Source organism: Lineus longissimus, chromosome 19 (assembly GCF_910592395.1).
Source record: "Lineus longissimus chromosome 19, tnLinLong1.2, whole genome shotgun sequence".
Taxonomy (NCBI): domain Eukaryota; kingdom Metazoa; phylum Nemertea; class Pilidiophora; order Heteronemertea; family Lineidae; genus Lineus; species Lineus longissimus.
Window position 1 is genome coordinate 12686621 of NC_088326.1, and position 3580 is coordinate 12690200.

The window sequence follows — 3580 nt, forward strand, 5'->3', positions numbered from 1 at the left end:
ATGCGCATTGACGTTAGATGCCATTCAACATTGCTCAATGGCAAACGGGATAGACACTATTTGGGCGAAACCGATATGCCTTTCGCCTTTGCATTATTTTCATAGTAAGAGTTCAGGATAGCAGGCGCTTAAGGATTTCACTCTATCAATGCGAATTCTTTTATTGAAGATTCGTTGGCACTGATAGAAGTATTAGTGGTTAAAGTGATCAGTTCATTCTCAAAGCTGATCACTGCCAATCAACTCACCATAACCTGAAGACCAGCAAGTGTGAGCGAATCAGTATGAAGTGACCGTGGTCTGTTCAGTGCAGATCATACTGGAGGCGGTCATGCTTCAAATAAATGAACCGGTTTTCGGTGAGTGTAGAGTATCGCCACTGCTTAATGACAGTGCACATATCAAATGATAAACCAATAAAACTCTAATCTTCAACTCTAATGAAAGCGGTGAATCCTTATACATATGTAATTTAATTGAGTCACGTGATTAATTTCGAGTCGCCGAGGTATTTGATGCTGGGCGAGGTTGTTCGAAGGGAGTTGTCTTTTCGACCCGTATCGAGGACGGACGTCTCTTTATGAAACTCAGCCAAGGAAAGCAACCAACACCGACCCGACTTAGGAAAGCTGGGCAACGTCGCTTTGACATACGTAAACAATTTCGGACTCATCAACGTCATTGACTGTGATTTGAACTAGTACAATCTTTGTTTCAAGAAGAAACCACGGGAAGTACCAAAAACCACTGCTTGGCGGCTGATTTGCTCTTTCCACAGATACGAATCGCAGTCAACAGCACCCGACATAAGAAGAACGGCTGTGATGTATTAATTCTAACCAGGGAGACACACCTTGAGTCACAGAGCGCACGGACAGAACAATCTTCAAACCTAAGGGTGAGTGAAATGTCCTTCTTACTATTTTCAGGGCACTATAACCAATGGCAGTCCATTCTGTCATCCTTATCGGGCGACAACACGAGGCCAGTCCATTGAGTCCCGAGTGTAGGCTATGCAATGGTTGATATTTTGAAATACATTTTGACAGAAATTTGCTTTTGCAAAGGAAAAATTAAGAAAGAGAGTGTGGAGATTTACGTCACTGTCACGTTGTCATAATCTCCGTCAGAACACAATAGACGGAGCCGGGCACTTTTTCGAGGGGGAAATTCGACCACTCCGATTTCTCGGCATTGTCTTGACGTCTTGGTCCTGTACAGGTTTTCCAGGGAAACGAAAAACCATTTCGAGTTTTCATGAGCTAAGAAACCTTGAGGGTCTTTTCATATCTCTGAAATCCTCTCGGGCATTGTAGGGGATGCATATTTGCGTTCGTTGAAAACCTCTTAAAGGCTTTGAAAAGCCCAACCACTTTTACTCTTAAGAATGCAGTGCTTTGTACCTTTTTCAGGTGAAGAACACACCAATCAAGATGGCGGCCGTGACGACAGTGTTTTCGGACTTTTCACCCTCCGACCAGGAGAGCACCATGGACAGCATGCTGATGAATACAACAGTCACCACTCGGAAACCCCCAGCGAAATTCCGAACACCGAACCCGGAGGTTTTACCAATCAAAGAATGCCTCGCGACGAATGAGTATCTTGTAGGCCAATGGCTTTTTGAAAACCACATGTATATAGAGGTCGCCACCGGTTTCGTAGGTTTCGTTCTGGTAATGATCGTGTATGCCAAGAGAATGTTTAAGGGCACCCCCTATCTTTACATGTGTACACTAGCCATATTTGACGTGGCCTATCTGTTAGTGTATGCATTTCAGACGAAAGTGATGTACGCAGTCCAATATAACTGGGGTGACTATGGCTGCGGGCTCATCGAGTTCTTTTACGTCATTTTTAACGAGTTCGCTATCGGGACTTTAGTCATTATGACTGTTGAGCGCATGTTGGTCATAGCTTTCCCGCTAAAGTTCCAACGCGTATTCACAGTCAAAAAGGCTCTCATCGCTCTCTCGGCTCTAGCAATTGTCGTATTTTGCATCAACTTTCCGATAATCTTCACCAAACTCGTTCTTCGGAAACCGAAGGTAAGCTACGACTATGATTTTATGATATACAGGTGTTTCTACGCATTCCCTTACCCAGGTTTCGACCTAAGCTTAGTGTTAGACGTAAGCAAATTAAGCCGTTTCATTGGATTCGTCTTCACACCCACAATCCTCTTGTTCCTCTGCAATATTTCAATAATTATTACCATGGCAAGGAGTGCGAAAGAACAGGGCAAAATGTCTGTAGAATCCGGTGAGAAGGCTGCGGGTCAACTGCGGCACATCACCGCACAAATGTTGTCCGTGTCCGTGAGCTTCGTAGTACTACAATTCATTTTTTGCGTCATGTATTTTCCTGATACATACCTCGTGAGCCTAGACCCCGTATTATGGCCAAAATGCTCCTGGCGTTATCTTAGTCGCTTCTTGGCCCGCGAAGTTGGCAAGTTTTCCTCAAACATGCAGCATGCTATTAATGCTTACATGTACTGTCTGGTCAGTGCGAAGTTCCGGAAAGAACTTTTGCAGGCACTTGGCATAATTAAGAAGGTGTCCTCGGCGCAGTCGCGTATGACTGCTTCTACTGGTGTGAGCAGCAGTGTCACTAATACTGAGGCGCCACCTTAAAGAGACACCTACAACTAAAACGAGTAAAACTCATCATGACATACATGAGTGAATACTCACTGTAAATAGCTAGATTTCGTTGAGCAGTCTGCACTCCTGACAGCATGTAAATCTTTCTTCGGTTGATTTTTCGTCGTCAGCGCGAAGTTTAAAAAGACTTCTTGAAGGCTCTATGGCAGTATGAAGGATGTGTCCGATTGTCGTACGGGAGCGAAAGTATACTATACTTCACTATCACCTAAATGTATTAGTTAGAACTGAACGGTTGATTTAATTTTTAGCTTCTGTGCTTAAACATGTTCAAACAGAACTAACTCATATTTCTAGTTCTTTCACGAGAAACTTATTCATTGGCGAACGTCGGATGGAGCTCCAGAAAAATCAGCAAGGGTACCCCTAAAGCCATCGTAATACACGACAAGGCTTGGAGGGACTCCCTGTTCATCGTTCTTTAACATGGTTAAGGGCTGTACTAAAAGTATATTAAAGTAAATTCTCAGATACATGTAGGTGACCTACCACTGTTGAACAAGATTTTGCCAAATTCGAAAATCTCACTTATGAACCAAACTGAACACCCGGGAATTCCAAAATCATATTTTGTTCTCATTGATGACAGCTGAGCTTTTCTGACGATAGTTCAGAGTGTAATCATGTGTACACCTGCATTGCATGTTTTATGAGCAATAAACGGGGATTCAGCAACTGACTGAAGTTTTCTATTTTGTAAATTTTGTTGATGATGCAGTCATTTTTGGCTGTTGTCCATTTCAGACCGTCTGATGGACAGACGGTCAGGCGAGACACCTAGGACTTATTTCAGACCATCTGGCGGACAGGAAGGCGTCAAATCAGTCCACTTGGAGCACCTGATGGACAAGACAGCTAGGGTCAGGTCAGCCCACTGGGATTCATCTCAAGACTAGAGTCAGTTCATTTAAGTT

At 43.5% G+C, this 3580-nt stretch overlaps 1 protein-coding gene across 1 annotated transcript; it reads left to right on the forward strand.

The window, feature by feature from the left end:
- Positions 1–560: 560 nt before the first annotated feature.
- On the forward strand, positions 561–3345 carry LOC135503207 (growth hormone secretagogue receptor type 1-like). The gene is made up of 2 exons (XM_064796668.1): positions 561–898; positions 1413–3345. Exon 2 carries the CDS (start codon positions 1434–1436, stop codon positions 2634–2636), a length of 1203 nt encoding a protein of 400 aa, XP_064652738.1. The 5' UTR covers positions 561–898; positions 1413–1433; the 3' UTR covers positions 2637–3345.
- Positions 3346–3580: the final 235 nt, after the last annotated feature.